This window comes from Haemaphysalis longicornis, unplaced genomic scaffold (assembly GCF_048455015.1).
Source record: "Haemaphysalis longicornis isolate Haplotype H1 unplaced genomic scaffold, Haemaphysalis longicornis Haplotype H1 scaffold_2, whole genome shotgun sequence".
NCBI lineage: Eukaryota > Metazoa > Arthropoda > Arachnida > Ixodida > Ixodidae > Haemaphysalis > Haemaphysalis longicornis.
Genome location: NW_027526295.1, coordinates 87454919 through 87480369, shown reverse-complemented (window position 1 = coordinate 87480369; position 25451 = coordinate 87454919). Strand labels below are relative to the sequence as shown.

At 46.3% G+C, this 25451-nt stretch overlaps 1 protein-coding gene across 2 annotated transcripts in view; it reads left to right on the top strand.

Annotated features, from left to right (window-relative positions):
- The window catches only part of LOC144167231 (uncharacterized), a 78996-nt gene extending 58119 nt beyond the window's left edge, over positions 1 to 20877 (top strand). Inside the window, exon 4 of one of the 2 annotated variants that reach the window (XM_077696571.1) lies at positions 20587 to 20877. In XM_077696571.1, coding sequence (XP_077552697.1) covers positions 20587 to 20765 — 179 coding nt within the window. In that variant the 3' untranslated portion in view covers positions 20766 to 20877. Of the gene's footprint in view, positions 1 to 12821; positions 15760 to 20586 lie in introns of those variants that run through there. The other variant, XM_077696570.1, reaches the window with a different exon arrangement.
- The last annotated feature ends 4574 nt before the right edge of the window (positions 20878 to 25451 follow it).

Genomic DNA, 25451 nt, shown 5'->3' with positions numbered 1-25451 from the left:
CAGTCTCTTTATCTCAGCCGACCAGGAGAGATTACGGTCGACGATTACGCCAAGATACTTGTTGGTCCGGGCGTACGGGAGGGCTGTTCCACTCACCAGAATTGGGTACTGATCCATGCGCTTCCTTGTAAACGCCATTGCAACGCTTTTCTCCTGCGATAAATGAAGTCCACGAGCAGCAAGGTAGGTTTAAATGGAGTAGAGATCCTTCTGGAGACGTTGCTGAGTGGTGCGTCGGGAGCGTGCTGCGTGCCAGATACAAATGTCGTCTGCGTAGATCGTGATGTTAACTCCCCGTGGTAGGCACCGTTTCAGCTCTATGAGAGTCAAATTAAATAGCAGTGGACTTAAAACGGGTCTTTGTGGAACACCTTTTTCGACGGGGAAACGTGATGTGTCACCATCCGAAGTGCGCATAAAAAGCTGACGTCCAGCAAGGTAATTCTCGATCCAGGCGTAGAGTCTTCCTCCACAGCCATGTACTGCAAGAGAGTGTGACAGAGTCGCAGGCAGCTTTTATGCCTAAGAAAATTGCGATTGGTATGCGGCTAGAATCCAATTGCTCCTCGACTGACGAGATAAGGGCAATTATATTGTCAATAGACGATCTGTACCTACGAAATCCATTCATCTCTTGCGGGTAAAGGCGTCGGCTTTTGAGAAACCAGGACATTCTTTTATGTACCATCTTCTCCATCAGTTTCCCAATACAGTTCAACAGAGGTATAGGCCGAAAAGACGAATAACACGCGGGCGGCCGGCTAGGCTTTAGAACAGGAGTAATTTGGGCGAGCTTCCGATCAGAGGGCAGCGTGCTGCTCACCCAAGAGGAATTGTAGAACTCTAGGGAACGGAGCAGGGCGTTGTGAGGCAAGTGGGAGAAGGTTGCGTAACTAACGCCATCCGGACCTGGACACGACTTGGTTTTTACATCGGAGATTGCTGCTGTCAGTTCTTGTAATGTAGAAGGCAGGTCCAGTGCTGGAACGGCTGATTCTTGAGGGCTAACAGTTGGAAGTAAACTCAGCGTTGATGAGGAGAGGATCTTGCAATATTCCTTTGCGACCAATTTCAAAGAGGAGTGCTCGTGCAGTGAGAGTGCAACAAAAGGACGCAGCTGCTTAGGTTGCGGGCGTAACCCTTTGCCAACACGCCAGATGCGCGTCAACGGTGTGTGAGTATTTAACGTTGCACAAAAGTTCCGCCGCCGTTGGCGCTGAAGCTTGTATAAGTGACGCATTACATGTCTCTGAGCCCTTCTAGAAGCTCGTAAATCTTCTAGAGATTTTGTACGGAGGGCTCTTCGCTCCGCACGGCGACGAATGGCACATAATCTTTGGTACTCAGCGTCATTATTTTGTTGATTCCAGCGTTTCGTTCTTAAGCATATGGAATTCCGAAGACAGTGAAGTATCATTGGGAGAATTTCGTCATCTCGAGTCGCTGCCGTAATTCAGGTTCGTATGGCTTCCACGAAAGCTCTCCAGTCTGTGCACGCGACCTGTTCTTTGTAAGTCTGAGAGTGCGAGTCACGAGTTGATATCAAAATCGGGTAGTGGTCACTTCCTCTTGTCTCTAAGTCTGTGCACCACGTGAATTTTGCGGAAAAGCCAGCACTGACGAATGATAGATCGATACAGCTGGTTGTTTTAAGGTATTTGAGGAAGGTAAGGCTGCCATCGTTTAGGGGTTCAATGCCATGTCTAATTAGAAGGTCCGCGAGATTGGCACCACGTAGGCTTGTCTGGAAGCTGTCCCAACTTTCATTATGAGCGTTAAAGTCCCCACAGATAATGTGAGGCTTGTGAGTCGACGTGATGAGGTTGTCCAGCCTGGTCTCATCAAACTTGGCGTTGGGTTGTAAGTACGCTGCGATAAATGTGAAAGTCTGAGAACCCATAATTGTAGTTGCGCAGACGTACTCATTTGTTTCGGGCGGTGAGACTGGAATTTCAACTGCCGGAACGTCAGTACTGAACCCGATAAGAAGCCGGCTTGTACCGCTTACTCGTTTTGAGTGGATGAAATAGTAACCACTCCAGCAGAAATTCTGATCTACTCGTGACTCTGAAATGACAACGAATGGGAATCGGTAAGTGTGAAGAAGCTGACGTAGATCACCGAGCTTCGACCTCAGACCACGAGCGTTCCACTGGAAAATGGTGCATTCTGTTAGGTGACTGTACAATGACACTGTTGGAGATGGTGATACCGTCATTGTTTCCGGATGGTGAATGGCACACCAGGTAGGGAGCAAGATGCTGCTAGCAGAGGTTCTAAAGTCATGATGGCAGCAACTTCAGGCAAACCGCTTGCGGATGGTATGGCGGACATAAGAGCTTTGAGTGCAGCAAATAACAGGGGAATTATCAGCTTACTCAAGTCGACTTGCGTTGTAGGAGCGTGGAACTCCGCTGGTGGTTCGGTTGCACGCTGAGTCGCAATGGGTAGCACACGAGTAACGAAAGCTCGTGTCGATTGTTGTTTCTCTTCAGGCTGGGGCTTTTTGGGGCTTTCTCGAACAGTACGTGCATAGGACTTTTTCGTTGTTGCGTTTGTGTGTCTTGAAAGCGAACCCTAAGTGGAGCTGGGTGTTGCACAAATCACTTCTGGATTTGGGGATGGCTCGCGTTGTTTGGGAGCCCTTCTTTCAAGTTGCTCAACTGCGCGTGCAAGAGTGGCAGCTTTTTCTTCGGGCAGGCACCGAAGGTTGCAGGATGTGGTACATCACAGTTCGCACATCGAGGGTGCGCGCGCGAAGTGCAGTCTTTGTACAAGTGCGCGCCTGCGCAAATTTTGCATCGAACGGGCCCATTGCAGTGCTTCGCAACATGACCGTGCCTTTGACATTTGAAGCACTGGGTTGCTGTTCCCAAGTATTCCTCAACGGGATAACTGCAGAAGCCAAGGAAAATGCGCTTTGGTAATGCAGAGCCATTTGGGAACTCCAGAAGCACTGTTTTCGGTGACGCTCTGCCACTACACCATTTTCGCCCCGATCATAAGAGACTTGCCTTTTGGCAGATGTAACACCTTGATCTCTCAGGTAGGAAAGGAGTTCGTCCGTGTACTCAAGAGGGACGTCATCAATCTTTCAAGACGTCGCTGAATAGGAACGTGGTAGACGGGCTTGGACCGCCATGCCAACCAGCTCCGTCACGGCAAGAAGACGGTTGGCAGTGTTGAGAGTCGATACGGTGACGACAAGGCCACAGTCCTTGTGGAAGCGATGCGTAAGAACTTTTTTCTGGGCAGTCGAGACGACTGCCGATGCAAGCAAATTGGGATTGAGCCTACAGAAGGAACAACGTGGTTGCGTTGGTTAAATCACAACTGGGATGCCGGCGGGCCTAGACTTCTTATATCTGACTACAGTAAACGGAGCCTGACTTTCCTCTTCAGCAGCATGTCCATCTCCGGTTGTGTGGCGTTGTAACTCCTCGATGGCGCCCTTGTTCATGGCTGGCGGATCATGTTCATTGCATAAAACATTGTCCTCTGGTGACAGGGACGCTGTACGATGCTTTCCTTCCGTTGTAGCCATGGTAGAAGCCTCCATCATTACGGCATGAGGCACCAGTGATGGCGGCCCCCCGTTTAACAGCAGGGACCGCTTATTGGGACCATAAATGGCTCTCTTGGCTCAGTTTTTCCGGTTCGCCGTCGTCCTTAGTCGTTTATAACGCCATACTGCACATCCGAATTAGGCGGGAAGTTTTGCAATGGCACGAAGAAATGAAAACTTAACGAGAATGAAGATTAACGAGAATTTTGAACGACATACGGCGGCGTTGGGTTTCAGCTGCTATCGGCGGCTAATGGCGCAAACGAGAGTGTTCACCGCAAAGCTGTAGTCTTCGAAGTCGTGAAGGCGCTCAGGCTTTGTAAAAGCACCGAATTTAGGTTAGGTTGGCAGTTCCTTCGGCCAACTCGATGGTGGGCTTGACCGCGTGTTTCCCCGGGGGGAGGGGGCGGATGACAAGGGCGGGAGGGCGGATATTGAGCCGTCGCGCAACATTCGTATATATGTTTCTTATTTGTCGACATACTCATGACTGCTTCGCTTTTCGTCGACTGCCATCTATAAAGGCGATCCGCGATTTTAATACATCACCACTGTACTGGGACCAGTGGTGCTGACTAGGAACAAAACGATTAGGTGAAGAAACATATTTTTCTGTAAGCGATTGTCGGTGACGTGCAATGCTCCAAGGATGAAAAATAATACATACTGGCTAGGAGTGTCCCTTTCTGTACCTTCGCAAAGGAAAGCATAGCTAGCAACGTGCGTTACCTGTCCGGCTGGGCAAACTAATACGCGCATTTATGAGGAATATAAAATTTCTACATATACAGCATTGAGGAAAAATTTGGAGGCCTTTTTATGGCGCCGTGTTTCCAGGTCTCGCAGACTGCCAGTTTTGTGGTGTACCAACAGCAGAAACCCACACCTCAACCATTAGGTATACATGTGAGGTAATCGTATAGAAGCGGCTGAGGTCACGGTTGCAAATTGAATTGGTGGTACCACAAAAGCGTTTTTCTAATCAGCTCTTACTCTGGATAAAGTGTTCTCTCCTTCTCCTGCACTTTCTCGCAAAGTTTTGTACTTGTAAGACCCAACTGGTAAGCCGTCTTGGGAAGAGATTTATAAATGTGCTATATGGAAACTTTTATTTCACTGTTGACTACTTACTCAGAAGTGCTCCCGGCATAAAGACCATGCTCCCTTCTACCCGTTCCCTTTGGCTCATTAATCGTTTTGCCACCACCACACCACACGATAACGCTCCAAGGCCTCCGGAAGGATTTTGAATAGGTATTTTGCCTGTGCTACACGGTGGCTTTAGATTGATGACTGTACTCTCGTCCACAACTTCCTCTTATGTATTTACAATGGCACTCGCCAGACAATCGTTGAACGGCCTTCCGAAGGCCATTGAAACGACCGTGTAGCACAAGTACTACTGTATAGAAACTTTTTAGCAACCATAGCGACACTTTTGAATGTTACGTAACTTTTCTCGTTAATATTTTGCAGCAATTGAACGCTTATAAAGTTTCTTGCGTCTTAATTTAGAATCCTAAGGCGTTATTAAGGGCGTTTTTAAAAACGCAAATAAAGAATGCCGTGGAAAAATCCGGTCGCAGTTGTAAAACACAGCAGCCTTTGTTATTTGCGGGATGCAAAAATCACGAAATTAATTTAGGGATTCTTGCATCCCGCAAATACCAAAGGCTGCGGTCTACTCCAATCTACTCCAAACATCAACAAAAGAACGGTTCCACACAGTTCTTATGAAAGTAGCACCAAGATGAGCCAAACATTACATGCAAAACCCCCAGAAAAAAATTTGAAGAAATATGCCACCTAGCCCTTGACGTTTTTAATACGGCGGTAAGAGGAAAGGAAATGCCACGCTGTCCCTGACAACAATAAAAACATACCGTGTGCTGATTTTGGAAATTTCCATTATTGTGCGACGCTGACGAATCACCGTATTTTAAAAAAATACGATGTAAACAACCACGGCCGTTCGTCTACGCGGGTAACTCAGAGCGCATCGAAACAGCATTCGGGGCCGGCGGCCACCGGGGTTCATTCAGCGATTATCAGCGCCAAGGTCGACGCTGTGGCGGAAAAGGGAAGTAGCGCCGTCACCGGCGGGGAGGCGCGTTCGGCAGGCCGGCCCTAGTTTCTATCAAGCGGCCGTGCTTGTCCAATCGTACTAGGTGGGTTTGCTCGGCGTTTTCTCCGTATTTTAAAGTGCGGACAGGAAAAATATTGAGTTTCTGAACAGCTTCGCTGTTAAAACACTTCCGGAGTTCGGGAATCAAACTTTGGTCCCTCCCCTAATGCCACCGGCGCGTATGCGATTGCACTGACACCACATTCGCAGAGCTTAGCATGCAATGGGGTTCCAAAACCCAAGTACATCAAGCAAAAACGATTCCCTTTGTGGGAACCAAACTGGTTCCCTGGCCTAATAAAAGCGGTGCGTATACAAATGCGCTATCATTGCATACGGGACGCTTAGCATGCGAAGGTACTCTAAAAACCAAGCACATCAACAAAAAAGAGCTCTCCTTGTAGCAATCGAACCGGCGTCTCTCGCATAACTAAACCGGCGCGTATTCGATTGCGCTATCACCGCATTAGGGGAGCTTAGCATATGATGGTGTTCTAACAACCAAGCACCTAAAGGAAAAAAAATTAGCTCCAACCCACTCTGTGAAGGTGTGCGAATTGGAAAGCTGTAAACGACACCCACAACAATTACCGCTCTGGTGTCACTTGAAGTCACACACGTGGTTCCACACAGAGTGGAAGCAGAAACTCTAGCGGTCGTTGCATGGGATTCGCCGGGGCGGCGTAGCGACCGCAGCAGCCTCGCCAGAAAGAGAACGAAGAGGGCCGTCTTTCGAATGGTGAGGACACGGCGGCACGCGGGGCTGTGATGTAATATCTGTCACTAACCTCCCCATCACTTTTGTTTCATATGTCGCCTCCAAAAGGCGCTCTTCACCTCTCACAGACACTGAATCCAAACCACCTACTGTATCTTCGCCTCCACGTTTGGACGTAGCTTATTCCGCACAACTAGGGGCTTTCGCTCCGCTTCTCTTCGGCTTCGAGACCAGGTTCGATCCCTAGCGGCCCAAGTAGTTTGTGTATCGTTGGTGTAGCCAGTAATAGCCTGGGATTTTTGTGTAAGCAGTAGTAGCCTGGGAGTTTTCTGCGGACGCGGAAGCAAAAATTTCTTCGGCTGGTTAGAGGTACACTTCTTCGCCGTAAAAGCGCTTCCCTTTGTAGGAACTGAACGGGTGTCCCTTCGATTGAGCTACCGTCACATTCCGCACTCGCAGCATTTCCTTTGGGTTCGCAGCACGGGCATTGACCTTGGACTTTGGCTGAGTTGAAGTGGACTGCGGCTTTAGACTATTGCAGTTTGGATTTTCAACTCAAAGAGAGTAGATTTGGACTTTGATCTCAATCAGTTTGCATGGAGAAAGCTTTGCGTTTTATGCATATCTCTTTTAGATGCGAAGCATGTCATGGTCGGGGCTATGTCCCTCCCTTGTCGTTGTCGTTATTGCACCGTCCACATCCCACTGCGCATTCTCGGCTTGCTGAACGCGCGGTGGTGTTTTACCCTTCTATGGCTCCTAGAGTGACAGTGTTGCCGGTGTCTTCCTGGGCCGGCACGAGACGAGCACGCTTCCGCTATAAGGGCTCCTGGCGCGACAGTGTTGCCGGTGTCTTCCTGGGCCGGCACGAGTAGAGCACGCTTCACTCGCCTTTAACGTTTCATCGTCGTTGCCGAGTCTCGACGGGCCGTGATTACAAGCAGCCCACAACCATCGGGGAACGGGCATCGACCTCATCTTCAAAAACTTCAGGGGTTATCTACTACAACAGCGCTTGACTTTACATTTCACAGACCATAAGGTGGTCATATTCACAGCGGAACGCCAACTACAGCTGGATGTCACCTACGTTGAACATGATGATGATAATGCCTAAGTAAAGACAAACTCGTACCGCGTACAACGTCTCTCTTTCTCTCTCTTTAATGCCTCTCCACTCTAAAAGCCCCCACCCCCCTCCAACAACATCACGCCATCTTCCCGTAGGGGAACCCTGAGTACTATAGGAAACAACCATAGGGTCAACGCAATTCCCCATTTCGAAGTTCCGGTAAGTTAGAAGTGTGGTAGTTACCATGAAAACTAAACTCGGTACCTACTCCTCACGGAAGCGACGAACTGAAAACTAATGGGCACTCGAATACACCCCATGCCTGCTTCGCATACTACTCAGGGTTCACCTGCGGGAAGATGGTGTAATTTTTTTATTAAAGGGGATTTTTTGTCTCACTCGTCAGACGCGGGACTGATAGAGAGAGAGAGAGAGAGAGAGAGAGCGAGAACTAACAATTATATAAAGAGCTCCCCTTATGGACAGTTTATTTGTCGATTATAAGGCTACTTTCTGGTTGGTGTAAAACATTTAGGGCGCGTATGTAACAGCACTTCGTAGTTTCCGTCTTGAAAATACCTTCCGCGATCTAATCTAAGCTTTAGTTCGAGCTCCATGCCCCATTTTCTTAGAGTGGTCCAGAATTCTGCTTATTCCTAAGCAGCCTTCATTGTCAAACGCTGGCAATGAAGGCTGCCTCGTTCGAACTGTTGCGGCGTCTTGAGGAAAGTGCACGAGCTTCGGATGCCCGCAATATTTGTATTTAGAGGTTAAGTCTTTTTGCAACCATTTTTTTTAAATTTGCTCTGGCAAAATCTAGCGCCCATCGACATTTTATTGAAATAACACTGCAAACACCAGTTATACAGTGTCGGTCTTCCACACATAACCCTAATATTATCTTTTGTTTAACAATCCTAACCAACGTGTAAAATCTTCCCAGATGTGTTAGATTGCAAAGTCTTCATTTTGTAAACGTCCTGTTCAAGAAGTAGTTTTACCATATGGCCCGGCGTCTGAATCGAGGGACATACATACATACATACATACATGCATACATACATACATACATACATACATACATACATACATACATACATACATACATACATACATACATACATACATACATACATGCATACATGCATACATACATACCCACACACACACACATACATACATACATACATACATACATACACATTTTCGCGTTTGACTAGCCCAAGAAAGACGGTCGTCTTTAAAAAAATTTGGCTCGAATCCACGCTGTGCAGGTGCTTTAAAAGCAAAACTTTAAACGACACCCACAACAATTGCCATTCAACGCCACTTGAATTCACAGACGTGGGTCTACAGAGTGAAAGCAGAGATTCGGCCAGCCGTTACCTGGAATTCGCGGGGGCAGCGTCCCGAAGCAGCAGCAACGTCGGCCACGGCCGGGCTACAGCGGCGGACGCCGCCGCTGTAGCCCGGCCGCGTATTCCCAAACCATATCCCGTAGGGGCCCAGGCCGACCACACCCCCTAAGCAGGGGCGCAGCCAATGAGGTTAAAAAAATTGCAGTTTTTTAAACACCTTGGACGCAGCACCGCGACGACTCTACCTATATTTGCGCGACTTCATGCGAGGTGGATTTTTTTCTTTTTTCCCCCTCCCCTCGTTTCCGCTGCTTGGCAGGCGGCCGACGGTTTCCCTCCGTGGGCGGGGCTGGCCTGCGGCGCTGGGGAAGCTGACGCACATGTGGCAGAAGCTAACCTTTTGTACCTGAGCCCCTGATCTCTCCGCGCTCTTCTTGCGCACCTGCAAGTTGACGCTGACCTCCGATCATGTTCCTAGATAAGCGCTCGACTCGGTGCTCGAAGTGTGCGCGCGCGGATGAACGCTTTCACGCTCATGTGCCAATTATACACGTTCCGGAAAGCAAACACCCTCATTGAAAGCTCATCCTACAGCACACAGAAGGGTATACAATTGAGTTGGGTGCTCTTTCACTATATACACACCTCAAAACACGATTCGGTGCTGCAGGTAAGGATTACAGGAAAGGCAGCCAATTACCCATGACTACATTTACAAACTGTCCTACTCTTGCGAAATATTACAGCTGCAGGAGCTGCTACATTTTGGCACTTTCATAGCACTATTACATTGAATTTCGTTAACATTAACTTCATTGCCTCATTCTTTATCAGGAACAGTGCCACTAAGGAAGACATTGACATTTTGTTAACAGCAATGGAAGGTGTGAATCGTTCTTGCAAGGGTGATACGTTCATAAGAAAGACACCAGCTCAAACGTACACGTTTTACACTCGGTCAAAAATTCTGCATAATTTGCACTGCTGGTCATAACAATTTAGGGAAACAATATCGAAAATATATACCAACCAAGTGCTAAGTAATAGTTGGATTGTACAGCTACTGATTGTACAGCTACTGAACCATCGGCCGCTCGCAAAGCAGCCGAAACGAGGGGAGGGGGAAAAAAGAAAAAAATCCACATCGCATGAAGTCGCGCACATATAGGTAGAGACGTCGTGGTGCTGCGTCCAAGGAGGTTAAAAAATTGCAATTTTTTTAACCTCATTGGCTGCGCCCCTGCTTAGGGGGTGTGGTCGGCCTGGGCCCCTACGGGATATGGTTTGGGAATACGCAGCCCGGCCGTGAGTCGGGAAAAAGAAAGCGGAGAGGAGAGACTTTTAGGGTGAGAGCGCGGAACCTAGCTATCCTGATGGGCCTGCTTAGTGCCACACTACTGCGCGACACAAGCGCCGACATTCAAGCAATTCGGCACGTGAGCTTAGTGATTCCCATTTATACAGATTTAGAGTAGTTAATTTAGTAAGTTTGAGAATAGCGAGAAAGCGGAGGAAACATTTATCACCGCTATTTATCGGAACCAGTTGATACTTTCGCCGTTTGTAATACAATCGAATCGGCATTCACCAATTTCGAAAACAGAGTCCCATTTATGGCAAGTAGTGCGTTTCTCTAACGTTTCTCCGGCGGCCAGATGTCGTTATTTGGTCTCTATATTTTGTTTTCCGGACCAGGAAACCAATCCTAGACGTATCTTTGTCGTACGACTATATAATTCCGTCGTTTCCGGGTTACCCAGTGCTGTCGAAAAAGTTATTCAAGCCGTACGAAAGAAGTGCGCAATGGGCGCGAAACTGCTCCAAAACAGGCCCAAAACAAACGTCGCTAAACCAGAAGACAAAGCCGACTGACTGGTGCCACCGACGCGAGTGCGGAGATGAGCAGCTGTGGTGCGCCAGGGACGCTGGTTAAATAAATTTGCAGTGCCATCTACAGTGTGATCCGTTAGTGAAACCATCCCTCGTGCACCCCTCCCCCCTCTGCTCTCCGCCCCCCCCCCCCCCGCCACTGCCTCCGCCGCGTTGGGAGTTTGTTGTCCCGCACGCCACAAAAAAACCGTGGGCTTGTAAAGCTAGAAAGGGTATACTCCCGAATGCAGAATTTGTGCGGAGGACAAACTGAAGTATCGCGAGTGACTTGCTGCATCTCACGCAGTGATCACAGCAGCAGCGAACGCCCGAAGGGGCGCAATATAGTCTGGCGTCATGTCGTAGCGGCTCGCCGCGGGGGACTGCGTCTAGTTCCTTTCGCCAGGCTTTTTTCCTCTGCTTTTTTGCTCGCTGGACGTTCGGTGGCCTCTTCGTTCTCTCTGTTATGTCGTACCGCGTCGCCGCCGTACCAAATGCCTTGCTCCGCTTTGGCAGACCCCTGCCCTGACACTTTCGCAATACTTAACTCCTCATCATTCCTACACGTTCGATCTCTGTTTGTCTTCAGTGTGTCATTCGTTCGCTCGGTTACGAGGGACGACGGCGCCAAGAAGAAACAGGAGCGGTCGCTTAGGCATTGGGCACGAAATTGCGTCTGATTTTGAAACCAGGTTGTTACAGCGACTTTACGCGTCCACCGATTGACCAACATGTGACTCATTCCGGAGACGAAGGGAAGTTTCCCTCAAGGCTTGAAGATTCTCCGCAGTACTCACACGTTAAACCTCTCAGGAACCCTGTGAAACCAATATATGTAAGAGGCATTTTGCATACTGGTAATGATTGCTCCTTAGCTGGCATGAAAATATATCGCAGAACATTTCAGACTTTCTTCTGACCAACCTCAAAACAGCGCCGTACACAGAGCTACGCTTGTTCAAGAGCCCCTCGGGGCCGATCGGGTAACTACAAATGATCGGGGCAGCTGGAGTTGAACGGCGCCACCGCCGTTATCAGCCGATTGTACAACTTTCGAAAGAGCCATTTGTGGTGTCGAGGAGAACAACAGATGGAAAAGAATGGTCAGCGGTGGCGAGGAGGAGAACCGGAGCGGCGATAAGTAAAGCGGGTTTGCCAGAAATAGAAGTGGGTGGGGCAGAAGCAGGTTAGACATATACTGCTTCACAGTAAAAGGGAGCCAGACGAAGCGATGGGTAAAAGAGGGAAAGATCACGAGCACGTTCGAAAGAACGGGTATTCAAGGTGACCTAACGAGAGGGCACTCTTAGTCTGGGAATGTAACAAAACACCAGCGGCTCTACCTCTATGTCTCCACGAGCAGCTCTCATGGGCGCACCCAGGCACCATCGCCCTGCCCAGCTGGCATATTCAGCCACTCACAGACGTGCGCGCGCAGACTCAACCACCAGCGACACTGACCTACTGGGAGCCGCAACAATCAGGTGGCGTCGGAGGAAAAATCAGAGTGCAGCAGGACAGTAGCAGATACGTAAAAAATACCGCTACTTCGCAAGGGTATTTGTATAAGGAGGCCGGACAGGACTTTCTGTTTTGTTGTATATTTGCGTCTCCACAGGTATTATCTATATTTATCTCTTTATTGCGGTTAACGTATGCTATCTGAATGTTTTTGCATTCATAGTTTCCCTCTTGTCTTCGACGTCCCTTGCTTTCACCAGCATGACTCCTGACATACGTCTACTCTATGCCACAAGCCGATGACAACGACAATTTACCTTTACAACTCAAAGTATTCTTCTTCGATGTACTTCTAAACCGGATACTTGAAAATTACAGCAGGTGAACGCAACCAGTCGGAATCAGTGTTTACAATGTCGGGCGGACTGTGTTATACAAAGTTGCCTATGTGGGTGACTGAAAATGGCCTATTTATTAGTAGACACTGGTAGCAGCGTGAAATGGCATAGATACTTTTGAAAACACGCTGACCCGTTCAAGATAATACTTCATCATAAAAATTTTCGCTTCGCGTGAAAGAAATATAAGGTTTAATGCAAGAACAATGAATGGTTTATGGAAAAAAAATAATTCGCCTTCCCCCCATGCGACAGGAGATGCCCAGAAAAGCTTCTGTAAAACACTACAGATGGTGATGGAGGAGGGTATGAAATCGCTCCAGCGTCGAGGCATTCACAGCGCCCGAAATGGAGCACTTTTTGTTCCCGAAGGGGACTGCGGCAATACAACGGGATGTCTTCGCCCATCTGCTCCACTGCCTGGAGACCAGCGGCCTCACGCACTGGATGTAGCCCGAACTGCAGTGTCTGACTGATGTGTCCGGACTGATAGGCCTAAATCTTATTCTTTATCCTGTTTTATATCTTTCTGTAAACGGGAGAGTCGGAAGTGGACCTGGAGAAGCCCGAATGGGGAGCACAAAAATGAAATAGACTTCATATTATGCGATCACCCTGGCGTTGTGCAGGATGTGGAAGTGCTAGGAAGGGTAAGGTGTAGTGACCACCGTATGGTAAGATCCCGAATTAGGCTAGATTTGAGGAGGGACCGCAACAAGCTAGTACGAAATAAGCCGATAAATGAGCTAACAGTAAGACGTAAAGTAGAAGAATTCAGGATCGCGCTGCAGAACCGATATTCCGCTCTTAACGATGAAGCCGAGTTTACGACGCAGGAAGCCAGCGACAACATTACACGCATTATTACGGAGTGTGCAGTAGAAGTCGGGGGCACTATGGCTAGACAGGATACTGGAAAACTTTCACAGGAGACGAAAGATCTAAACCCTGTATGATAATGACGTTGACATAGAATGTGAGAATTTCATCCGCTGTATTCAGAACGTAGTAAATAAATCCACGCGGGAATGCGCGCGTCGTCAATACAATCATGCCATATGCCCCTGGGTAACTAAGGACATATTATCAATACTGAAGAAAAAAGACACCTGTTTTCGTAGATGGAAGCGTGATAAAACAAACACATATTATCATAGCCAATTCAAATATTACAGAAATATTTCGGTTGCGATGATGAGGAAAGCAAAAAAGCAGTATTACACGAACCTAATCAATGAGCAAAAGGGCAATTCTAAACTGCTGTGGAAAACTATAAAAGACGTAACTGGTATAGGTCAAGTGAAACGTATTTTTCCCGATGACGTCACTGTAGAAGTCGCCAATAATTTCAACAGTTACTTCACCAATATTCGTAATAGCCTTAGTAGCAAGTTTCCATCCACGCTCACAAATTCATGTTTGCCAAGAAAGGTCCATAACGACTTTCATTTTCGTGCCATTAGAGAAGATGAAATTTTGTCAGTTGTAAGTACATTACCGATTAACAAAGCAATCGGCCATGACGGCATACATACGAAGGTTTTGAAATATAACATCGAGATACTTTGCACTCCATTGTGTCACATTTTTAACCATGCACTTGAATCTCACTCTTATCCTCACATACTGAAACTAGCGAAGGTCGTACCGGTGTTTAAATCAGGGGATCCAAATGATCCTTGTAGCTACCGGCCGATATCTATACTAAGCATAATTAACACCCTTTTTGAAAAACTAATTGCAGTACAACTAAATCTGTTTCTTCATGCCAACCGTATAATTTGTCCTCAACAGCATGGTTTTGTTCCACATAGGTCTACATCTACAGCAGTTCTAAACATATCTCAAATTATTAATTCCGCCCTTCATGAAAACAAAATCGCAATAGGAGTCTTTTTAGATATTAAGAAAGCATTTGATACGGTTTCTCATACTGTGTTGTTGAAGAAGTTGGAAACTTATGGAATCGTTAATGACTCAAAACAGTTTTTTCAAAGCTATTTATCCTCTCGTCAACAAAAAGTAGTAATTGGTAATTGTCATTCCACTTATAACACCATTACTTGCGGAGTACCTCAAGGCTCTGTGCTGGGGCCTATTTTATTCTCAATTTACATAAATGATCTTCCCCAGTCCGTTTCTTTTTCTGAAGTTTTAATGTACGCAGACGACACCGTGTTAGTCGCAGTTGGTGACGCCCTTCCATCTCTTCGAAGTGGTATAATGGCTGATTTGCAAAACCTTTCGGAGTGGTTTCTACATAACAAATTGACTATAAATACTGATAAATCGAAACATATAATTTTTCACTCAAGGTCCAAACACCTTAATTATGACACTTTTAATTTATCCATTGAGAATCGGTTAATTCAAAGTGTGTCTTCCATCAAATACTTAGGAATTATTTTTGACCAACACTTACACTGGATGGAACAAATTGATAGCGTATGTAAGAAGCTTGCTTTTGGTTGCTACACACTACTAAAGGCCCGTCAACACTTTCCACTTAATATTCTCCGCTGCCTGTACTTCTCGTTACTACACTGTCATTTATGCTACTGTAGTGAATCGTGGGGTGTTACCTACGCGACCTATTTAACTCCACTGCAGCGATTACAAAAGCGAGCGTTAAGAATAATAACATATTCTCCATTCGATCACCCGAGCAACAGATTATTCAATGAACTTAGAGTGCTTTCTTTCATATCTCTCCGTGATTACAAAATTGCCCTTGTAGTCAACACCATAATAAATTGTAACTATCCCCTGCCCTTAACTTTGTTTTCTTTACCCGTTCGTAACACTAGACAAGCTACAAATGGTAATTTCAACCTCCCGATTTGTAAAAATGTCTATGGTGAAAGGTTAATTGAGTTCTTTGGTGCGAAAATCTGGAATGTCCTAACAATCGAAACTAAACTTGCAAGAAATTTTAAGTTTACCTGTAAAATGGTCTTCTTGTGTAATCAACCTGTATAGTTTTATCTGATTACGTATGCCTTGTTTTTCTGGTCTAAAATGTTTTTCTTGTCTAAAGAACCTGTGAAGTGTTTCTCTGATTACGTATGCCCTGTATTTTTCTTTTCTGCGTCGTGCCTTGTTTTGCTATTCAATAATGCATTTATGCTTTGGACCGGACACTAGCCTTCGGCTATCGGTCCAAATATTTTTGTATTGTTTAAGAGATGTGTTTAATAAAGTTGACTTATGAAAAAAAAAAAATCAGGAAACGGCAAACCATGAGAATCTCCACCGCAGCTGACAGAATAGAACTAGCGGAGCTCTCCAAGCTAATCAATAAGAGTAAGACAGCTGACATACGGAAGTATAATATGGAGAGGATCGAATACGCTGTAAAGAACGGAGGTAGCCTGAAAGCAGTGAAGAGACGTCTTGGCGTGGGGAAAAATCAGATGTATGCACTTAAGGATAAGCAAGGCAATGTCATCACAAATAGGGATAAAATAGTCACAGTGGCCGAGGAGTTCTATAGGGATCTGTACAGTAGCGAGGACATCCAGGATAATGCCGAACGAGACAGTAGTTCACAGGAGATAGACATCCCACCAGTAACGACCGAAGAAGTAAGGAAGGCTTTGAAAGAAATGAAAGGGGGCAAAGCACCTGGTGAGGATCAGATAACAGCAGACCTCTTGAAGGATGGCGGAGAAATTGTCCTTGAAAAACTGGCAAACCTGTATACGCAATGCCTAATGACCGCAATGGTACCGGAATCTTGGAAGAACGCGAACATCATCCTAATTCATAAGAAAGGCGACATGAAGGACTTGAAAAATTACCGGCCGATCAGCTTACTGTCAGTCGTCTACAAGGTATTTACCAAGGTAATCGCTAACCGAATTTCTGCAACCTTAGATTTCAGTCAACCTAAAGAACAAGCAGGGTTCCGTAAAGGTTATTCAACAATGGACCATATTCACACGATCAATCAGGTGATAGAGAAGTGCGCTGAGTGTACTGAACCCCTATATATAGCCTTCATAGATTATGAGAAAGCATTCGACTCGGTCGAAACCCTAGCAGTCATTCAGGCATTACGGAACCAGGGTGTAGATGAGCATTATGTAAGAATACTAGAGGATATCTACAATGGGTCTACAGCTACGATCATCCTCCATAGGGAGAGCAGTAAAATACCTATAAGAAAGGGTGTCAGACAAGGAGACACAATCTCTCCAATGCTATTCACAGCATGTTTGCAAGAAGTATTCAGAACGTTGGATTGGGAACAGGTGGGAGTAAGGGTTAATGGAGGATACCTTAGTAACCTCAGATTTGCTGATGACGTTGCCTTGCTAAGTAATTCGGGGGACGAATTCCAAAGCATGCTTTCCGCACTGGGCGAACAGAGTAGAACCGTGGGACTGAAAATTAATATGCAGAAAACTAAAGTAATGATCAATAACCTCGGGACAGCACAGCGGTTTGACATAGGTGGCGAGGCAGTGGAAGCGGTAAGCGAATATATCTACTTAAGCCAAGCTGTGACTCCAGATCCAAACCATGAGGCAGAGATAATTAGAAGGATCAGAATGGGGTGGGGTGTATATGGCAGACATTATCAGATAATGAATAGCAGCCTACCATTGTCGCTGAAGAAGAAAGTGTATGACAGCTGCATCTTACCGGTACTGACCTACGGGGCAGAAACTTGGAGGCTCACTAAGAAGGTTCAATTAAAATTGAGAACGACTCACCGGGCAATGGAGCGGAAAATGATAGGTGTAACATTAAGGGACAGGAAGAGAGCGGAGTGTGTCAGGAAGCAAACTGGTGTTAAAGACATATTAGTAGAAATTAAGAAGAAGAAATGGACGTGGGCAGGACATGTAATGCGAAGGCAAGATAACCGCTGGTCATTAAGGGTAACAGAGTGGATCCCTAGAGAAGGCAAGCGTTGCAGGGGGCGGCAGAAAGTTAGATGGGCAGATGAGATAAAGAAGTTTGCGGGGATAAATTGGTCACAGTTGGCACAGGACCGAGGCATTTGGAGAATAATGGGAGAGGCCTTTGCCCTGCAGTGGGCGTAGATAGGCTGGTGATGATGATGATATCTTTCTCTCTCTCTCCCTCTCTCTCTCTCTCTACTTTCTGCTTTCACTCACCCTCTACTTCCCATCCCCACACTGGATTGTATGCCGGTGACCTCCCTGTCGAGCTCAAAAATATCCCCATTGCACATCCTTTCCCTATCCATTCCCGCCGACCACAACCAACCAGGGTATGAAATGTTTCTCGTCGTCTCGGCAGGCTTGCCTCTCGTGCTCGACTAGTGTCGCTAGATAAAGATACAGAGTATCGGCAGTCTTTTCTCCTACTGTTCCGTGCCACTCTGATCATTGGTGAGTTCGTATACGCGACATTGTTAACGCTGCGACGGTTCATGGGCCCCGTCATTCTGTTTGCGCGTTTTAGTCTGTCAACTAAGGTAGGCTTAGCTGGTCGCTTGTACTCTGCGGCGGCGCGCGGCTGACGTGATTTAGACTACGAGTAAAAGATAACGGGTAAAAACCATAACTCCTGCTGAATTTTACAGCAGAAGTGTGTCCAAAGATAACAATTTGTGGCATATTCGGTAGTGTTTGTGCCCTCAAGGTTCACCTATCGCACATTCATGAAGCCCGTAATACGCCTTGGAAACGTAGCCCTTAGAATTATAAACCATTTTCCCAATCATGTACACTCTCCAACTCTATTTCACAATACTGCATCAATGCCCCTTCACTGATTTCCAGACTATCGTATTGCTCTCCTGTTATACAAAATCGTTTCTATATGCTTCCATTTGCCAAGAACTCTCTTCCACATACCCGGTACAACTGGCCGCTCTGTTGCGGAATAATTTCTCTATTGCCGATTCCTCTAATTCTCTAATTCCTCTAATTCCTCTAATTCCTCTGTTGCCGATTCTAATCCTCTAATTATGTTCCTCTAATTCTCTGTTCCTCTAATTCCTCTGCTGCTGACTTATTCCTCTATTCTCGAACACGTAGGGTGAGCGCCGTCTCAATTACGTTATAGTAAAAATTTGGCACAATCTTCCCTCATTATTTTCAGGGTCGACAAATTAGTTTAAGCTCCGAAACATTTGTTTCGCATCAAAGAATATCCCACACGCGATGCAAAAAATTAAACAAAGTCAAATAGCATCGCCTTTCAATGACTTTTACATGATTCGCACCCCTGCTGTAATGGTGAAAGAGAGAGAGAGAGAAAACGTTTATTGAAAAGCAGGGACGGGGTAGGGGAGAAAAAGAGTTAGGAGCTGTGGGCGGCCATCCTATTCCGGTAGGCAACTAATTATATTTTTATTCTTTTACCACAATTTTATTGATGATGTACTCTATCCCTGACGGGTGGTCTGTTTCATTTTTAGTTATTGCGATATCAACTAGATACAGGACTTTTATTTTTTAGTTAATTGCTCCCTAAAGAATTTTATTTTGCTCTGTAATGAATAATTATTGGATCATCTGCTGCTGCTACTGTAGACGCTTTTACACGAAGTGACTTATGCCCGGCTACACCATGATCTCCGTGAAGTGTTATCCGTCCCCAGAAAAAGTGCCATTGACGCGGAGGCACCCGGTTTTGAGCCCACAACCCGCTCGCCGCAACCGGAGGTACGTAGCTCTCTGACAACTGCACAATGAAAGGAGACGTGAACAGCTGTCCGAACGTGCCTTATGTCTTTCGCTATGACTACTTCAGAAGGTGCTGCCGTCTACAAGAGGCGAATCGAATTAGCCCATCATGACGCTAATGAGCGCCGACAGTTGGCGCTTCGTTGCAAGCGCCGTCGTGTACGGGGGACGCGCGTGAATTGAGGCACACGCCGCTGCGTTTTGTTTCTTGCGTGTGGGCGTCACGTGGTCTGGCGGGGTCACGCTTACGAACTCTTTGCTCATGAAGAGGGTTCCTTTAACATTTAACTGCTCCTGTGAATGGCCGTTTCCCTTTAGTGTTTGTCCGATTCGTATAAAAGGTGGATCAGCCACATTTGTTCCTATTATCAACGCTGTACATACCCTGCTTTCAGACGTGCAATTGCACGAAGCGTAGCCTTAATTTGCTGTGTGCTAAGGGTATTTCTTAAATTCATGCATTAATAACCAAGAGGCTAAGCATCCTGACACGGATGTATGTATTAGGTTAAAAAGAAAAAAGGAGGAAAAGAAATTTAAAATTCTAATTCAAAAACTTCTGTCGACGATTTTTAAGGGTTGCCTCTAAACAAGCACCACCAAAAGACGCCCTAAGTTGCCTCGATTCTAGACGCAAAATTAGCGTCTCAAGGGATAGTACAGCTGCAAAAATGGGCCGTACCCTTCCGAAGAATCGAATCAGTCACGAGAATTCTGGAACTAATCGAATAACCAAGAACAAATTAGGTTATGTGGGTGTTTTTGCATATTAATGGGGCTTTTAGCTTGAAGTCGTCGCAACGGTAACAAGGCGGACCAGTTGTGTAATTTATTTTGCACATTCGCTCAATTCAAAATTTATCCGCCATACAAGACCCCAGCAGCGAGAGGAATTGGCTTTTCTTTTGATTTCCCTTCTCAAAATACAAGTGCTGCAACACACCATGACACATTCTTACAAATTTTATAAAAAATAACAAAACTGTGCGTGCTAAAAATAATAATGCTATTTGATGATAAATTTGTTGAATTAGTTTTTGCCCGGCGCTTCTGAGCACGTGGCTTAGGCAAGAAATATCTACAGACAACCTTCGTTAAACAGCGTCTCTTGGAGCACTATGGAGTTTTTTCGGAGACTTGCTATCTCTTTGACAGCGTATTCCCGCTACAACAAATTTGAAATAAATATCTTGAGTGTGTATTTTCATAACAATGGCAGGGTTGTGTTTCTTTTTATATAATATATGGTAGACGCGGCAACTAAGTAAGCGTCGAAAAATGTATCACTACTTTGCATCACGCAGTAGGATGTAAGTTGTCTATAAAAGATTTTTAAACTTTTTCACTTTTTTCAGATAGTGTACGCGCATGCGAGCTGTTTGTGAGAGAAGACTACAACGAAACTGGTTGGCCATTATGCGAGCACTATTTTGAGTGTTACTGCGACTATGCTATTCAGTGGTTATACAACAAAACAAAGTGTGACAGTTACCCAAGGACTCAGACGGAATCAACAACCACACCAAAACGTTAGCAGCGTGCATACTGTCGAGAATTTCGCCAACTCTCTGTACAATATATACAGATGTGACAAGCTTAATTTCTTTCAACATTATTATGGATTACACATCCTACAGTTCCCATATATACACTAATAAAGCTATATACACTTATTTGATTGCACTTGCTAAGCTTACGCTGTGCGTTAGCAATTTGTTTTTAATTTCCATGAAAATGTTGTGAAAAACGGAAAAGGTTTATATTAAAAGTATAGTTTAGGGGTGAGGACATGTTTTTTATATTGAACTAGAAGAGAGGCGTAAACGTAAAAAACAACAGTCAACCAAATCACGAGTCTACAAATTCCGGGGCGCAGCTTGTGGCTGCTGTTTTATAACTTCGAGAGTGTACTTTGTACGAAAAGTCTACCCACATTAGAACTACTCCAGACCAAGTAAAATAGTGTGGGTGAATGACGAACGGGCACCACTCTCCAAGAAACAAGATGGCCTTACACCAGTATGAACACAAGGGCGCTCTGCTTCTTCCGTAGTATAAAAAGTACTATCCGGGCCGCGTATTCCCAAACCATATCCCATAGGGACCCAGGCCGGCCACACCCCCTAAACAGCGGTGCAGCCAATGAGGTTAAAAAAATTGCACTTTTTTAACCTCCTTGGACACAGCACCGTGACGTCACTTCCTCTATGTGCGGGACTTCATGCGAGGAGGATTTTTTCTTTTTTTCCCCTCCCCTCGTTTCGGCTGCTTGGCGGGCGGCCGATGATTTCGCTACGTGGGCGGGGCTGGCCTGCGGCGCTGGGGAAGCTGACGCACATATGGGAGAAGTTAACCTTTCATACCTGAGCCGCTGATCTCTCCGCGCTGTTCTTGCGCACCTGCAAGTTGACGCTGACCTCCGATCGTGTTCCTAGATAAGCGGTGGGCTCGGTGCTTGAAGTGCGCATAGCGCGGATGAACGCTTTCACGCGCATGTGGCAATTATACACGTTTCGGAAAGCAAACACCCTCGTTGACAGCTCATTCTACAGCACACAGAAGGGTATACAATTGAGTTGGGTGCTCTTTCACTATATACACACCTCAAAACACGATTCGGTGCTGCAGGTAAGGATTTCAAGAAATGCAGCCAATTGCCCATTACTACATTTACAAACTGTCCTACCCTTGCGAAATATTACAGCTGCATAAGCTGCCACATTTTGGCACTTTCTAAGCACTATTACATTGAATTTCGTTAACATTACCATCATTGCATTAATTTTTCATCAGGAGCAGTGCCAGTAAGGAAAACATTAACATTTAGTTGACAGCAATGGAAGGTGTGAATCGTTCTTTCAAGGGTGATACGTTGATAAGAAAGACACCAACTCAAACGTACACGTTTTACACTCGGTCATGAATTCTGCATAATTTGCACTGCTGGTCATAACAATTTAGGGAAACAATATCGAAAATATATACCAACCAAGGGCTAAGTAATAGTTGGATTGTACAGCTACTGAAGTACTCGAGCAGTTTGATATATGTCTTCTGTACAGGGCTATTGACCACAGTCTCTTCACCGAAGCCACCAGGGCGCAGTTTGATATCAGTAATCATGCGTGCTACCACTCACACTGTTGCCAATGTCGATTAGTCATTTTTAACAGTTTGTGCTTCCTGCACACAAAGATTTTGCTGCATAAGATACGTTTTTTATATATAGACAGATCCAGCAGGATCCGAAAGGCGCTCATGCCCCCCCCCCGTAATCGGGAAGGTGCACCAAATCGTTACCACTTAATCTGGCTCTGTCCATTATTCGACCGTAATCGCCACCAGCTTTTAACTCTACGGCCCGCCCCTGCGACTGAACAGGAACATGTTAGTCGGGTCCCTGACGATCCCACCGCACTAGAAGCAATTACAGAGTACGCCCTTGAAAACGGACTCTACAAATTGGTGTAGCAGCCTGGCCGACTTCCCCGTTCGGTCTACAATGTGAACTGTCGGCAGCGTGCACTGTTTTCAGTGTGAACCGCTTTGTCTACAGTGTGAACTGTAAATTCAAGTGTGAACTGTGCGTTTTGCTGCCACTGACTGACTTTAATGTGTTCATTTTGCGATTAGGACCCCATGACTACAACTGTGTTTATTGTGCCAGTATTGACCTTCCCCTTTTCTCCTCATGCTTGCTCCCCCAGGGCCCCATGGCATCTCATTTAATAAAGTGTTACACTCACTCAGATACGTATAATCTTTTCGCTGGGACTAATGAGTAGTTGCGCGTGAGCTTGAAGTCACTGTATTCGCAGCAGAGATAAAACTAAGTAAAAAAAAGTAATCTCCTTGGCTTACTATTTTTGCGATTGTGATCTGGGAGTCCAAATAGTGGCAAAAAATTGTCACTTTTCGAGATCCACTGATGGGTATAGATGAGCAGTTTGTGTCTGTTTCCGGCGACGCATTTTTAGCTACCACATATTAAATGCAGAGCATTTCAGTAACTCACGATGTCACCCGCGCTGACGTCCGTAGTCCGCACCGTCGTTCTCCCTACTATATATAAAAAAATACTATCCGGCGCCTGGTTGCGATCCCTCGACCCTGCGGGAGGAACGCAATGTACATGGTGCTCTACCCACTGCGCCACAAAGCCAACACAGAATGGAACGCTACGAACGCGCCTTATATCGTTGACTCATTCAAATTACTCTCTCGTCAACAGTTGCCACAAGTGCAACAACATTAACGTAACGCAAACACCTTAAAGTCATGCGCCCCCGGAAATGCTCTGCATTTGATCGTGCCCCTCGCGAGGGGGATGTTTCACTGCGTCTTCTCTCGGTAGCGGGACCCGTGGCGCCATCTGGCGGAGGCGCGGCACAACTCGTAGCACTTTGAAAAGATGCGGCGCCAGCCAGCTGTTTCGTGTCAATGTACGTCAACTTTCTGGATTCCGGTCACAGCACTCCGTTTCTTACGAAAGAATAACCCTTCGCCTGCGGCATGCGCTGAAGCCGGGTCTTGCCCCGTACTGCTTCAAAACGTGCTCGTCAGGCACTCTTTTATTGTTGTTCGTTTGGACTGTGTTTTATTTTTAAAGACGATAGTGTTTCTTAGGCTCCTTAAACCCAGACATTTTGGTCTGTCTGTATGTCTGTATGTATGTCTGTCTGTCTGTCTGTCCGTCTGTCTGTCTGTGACTCGATTCAGCCACCCGGCCAAAGCAAAACAATGCCTGCGCATTAGTCTTATATAGTCACAGCTAAATCTACCCGTCTATGTCCGGTGTAAGGTTTATACTTGTCAACATTGTTGAAGAAGAACAAGACATTACGCAAATATGACAGCAAATCAATACAGAAATGATATTTGCATTGTATAAATTTCTGTAGTGTCTGGCCTTTTAATTCGCCAGCATTGTGTCACAGTTCGCGCCTCCACTGTAAGCCACACACAAGCAAAAAAGTATACAAATGTATAAACAATAAATAGAAGGAATAGAAATATAAATAGTACAACACAAGTTGCAAAACGCCGCCTCGCGTACTACAACGCTTCGTATCAAAAAACATACCTTTCGCCCCGTTTCTGGACCTTTTGGACAATCCAGGTTGTGTTAGTGCACCCGCTCTACGTGTCCATGAAGGCGTTGACTGCTACTTCGTCAGACAGGTTCGCGCGGAACACAGACTCATGATTTGGTGAAGCGAGGTCATCTCTGATGACCTCGAGCGGCTGCTCGTGCTTATCCATGAAGCAGAAGTTATAAGCTTCGTGACCATCGCGTGAATGCGCGGGAGACGCGCGTGGCGCACACAATTATGAGAACGGACCTTGTGATCGGCAGTTCTGCGCGAATGCGAGGCATAGACGAGAATGGCGAATAACACGTTCGCTGATGTTCGCAGCATACGAGCGACCGACCTACGCGTTTGCTTTCGACCGAATGAGAGCAAATGTTCTGCGCTTCGGTAGGGAGTCCAAAGGACCACCCAAGACAAAAAAAAACATTTTTGCCTTCACTTTATTGGGAGTGCTTGCTTTCCGGAACGTAAACAATAACTACATATGTACGTGCAAAAGCAGCCATCTGCGCCCGCACTTTGAGCAACGCGCCGGCGGCTAGCTTAACTAGGAACAGCATGTGAGACGAGCGACTGACGGCGCACAAGAGAGCGCGGAGAGTGAGCTTCATCTTCCCAGCGCGTACGCCAGTCTTGTGTTAGGAGCGAAACCATCGGCTGCCGCGAAGCAGCGCGACCACTAGAGATCAAAACAAATTTTTGTCTTCATTTTTATGAGAGTGTTTGCTTTCCGGAGCTTGTATAATTGCCACATGTACTTGAAAGCGTCCATCCGCGCGCGCGCACTTCGAGCACCGAGCGGAGCGCTTATCTAGGAACACGATCGGAGGTCAGCGTCAACTTGCAGGCGCGCAAGAAGAGCGCAGAGAGATCAGGGGCTCAGGTACAAAAGGTTAACTTCTACCACATGTGCATCAGCTTTCCCAGCGCCGCAGGCCAGCCCCGCCCACGGAGCGAAACCATCGGCCCCCGCCAAGGAGCCCAAACGAGGGGAGGGGAAAAAAAAAAAAATCCATCTCGCATAAAGTCGCGCACATATAGGTAGTGGCGTCACGGTGCTGCGTCCAAGAACATTAAAAATTGCAATTTTTTAACCTCATCAGCTGCGCCGCTGCTTAGGGGGTGTG